The sequence below is a fragment of the Rhagoletis zephyria genome, unplaced genomic scaffold (genome assembly GCF_001687245.7).
Source record: "Rhagoletis zephyria isolate East Lansing unplaced genomic scaffold, Rhagoletis_zephyria_1.1 Rzeph_scaffold_03823, whole genome shotgun sequence".
Classification (NCBI taxonomy): Eukaryota; Metazoa; Arthropoda; class Insecta; order Diptera; family Tephritidae; genus Rhagoletis; species Rhagoletis zephyria.
In genome coordinates this window covers 56,909-57,793 of record NW_016160906.1, presented here as the reverse complement: position 1 = coordinate 57,793, position 885 = coordinate 56,909, and the positions used below count along the sequence as shown (strand labels likewise).

General features: G+C 37.7%; 1 protein-coding gene across 1 annotated transcript in view; it reads right to left on the bottom strand.

Annotated features, from left to right (window-relative positions):
- Positions 1 to 6: 6 nt before the first annotated feature.
- Positions 7 to 885, bottom strand: part of LOC108369747 (protein SPT2 homolog) — a 4,943-nt gene continuing 4,064 nt past the window's right edge. Inside the window, exons 2-4 of the mRNA XM_017624932.1 lie at positions 577 to 798; positions 381 to 504; positions 7 to 325 (exon numbers count right to left, since the gene is read on the bottom strand). Of these exons, the coding sequence (XP_017480421.1) occupies positions 154 to 325; positions 381 to 504; positions 577 to 798 (518 nt within the window). The 3' untranslated portion in view covers positions 7 to 153. The remainder of the gene's footprint in view (positions 326 to 380; positions 505 to 576; positions 799 to 885) is intronic.

The following is an 885-nucleotide window of genomic DNA, read 5'->3' as shown; positions in this document are numbered from 1 at the left end:
AAATCAAAGCATTTCATAATGAAAACAAAATGTGTAACAAAGTTCGAAAGAATTGAATAGAAGGGTGAAAGCAACCAACCAATACCTATATAATTTAAATTCACACAATTATCAGTATATTGCAAATCATAACATATCAATTAGAGCATTTAATTAGAGTTTTCGCTTCTTAGCCAACATCTTTCGGCGCTTTTCCATTGCCTCCAATTTCATGTCTTCTAAGTCCTCCTGTATACCAATCTTCTTGCTAATATACTCCTCCCGCTGTACTTGCGCGAAATTGGATTCCATAGCGGCATCATCGTTGTCATCTAAATCACGATACCTGTAAAGTAAAAACAAAATTGATGACAGTTCATTTTTATTTATTCGTTTTTTACTTTTGCTTATCATAGCCAAAGATTGCGCGGATATGTGATGAGTAATCTTCTTCTTCGTCACCGTCGTCAATAAAATCGTCCATTTCAGAATCGTATTCGGAATCGTCATCTTCGATGCGCAGTCCTGTCGGAAGAGGAACAATATTATTTATCTCTAGTTATAAGCATTTAAAAATTAAAAAATTCTGTAACCTACTTTTATTTGGTTGTGGTTTCTTTGTCTCTTTACCACGATTGCGCTGTACATCTGGCGCTGGAAACTGTCGTGGTTTCGCCAATTTTGTATCACGTGGCGGAAATTCACGAGACGGACCGTTAAACGGATTTTTGCTTGAGGAGCTACCATAAGGATTCTTACTACTGCCACTGCTATTGCCTAAGGCACTGGACGATGATACCGACTTCGAATTGGTTGACGCTGCAGTTGATTTGTTTGGTATGGAATGAGATTGTTTGGTACTTACTGATGATGAGGACACAGCAGATGAGGATGTTACTTTCGCAT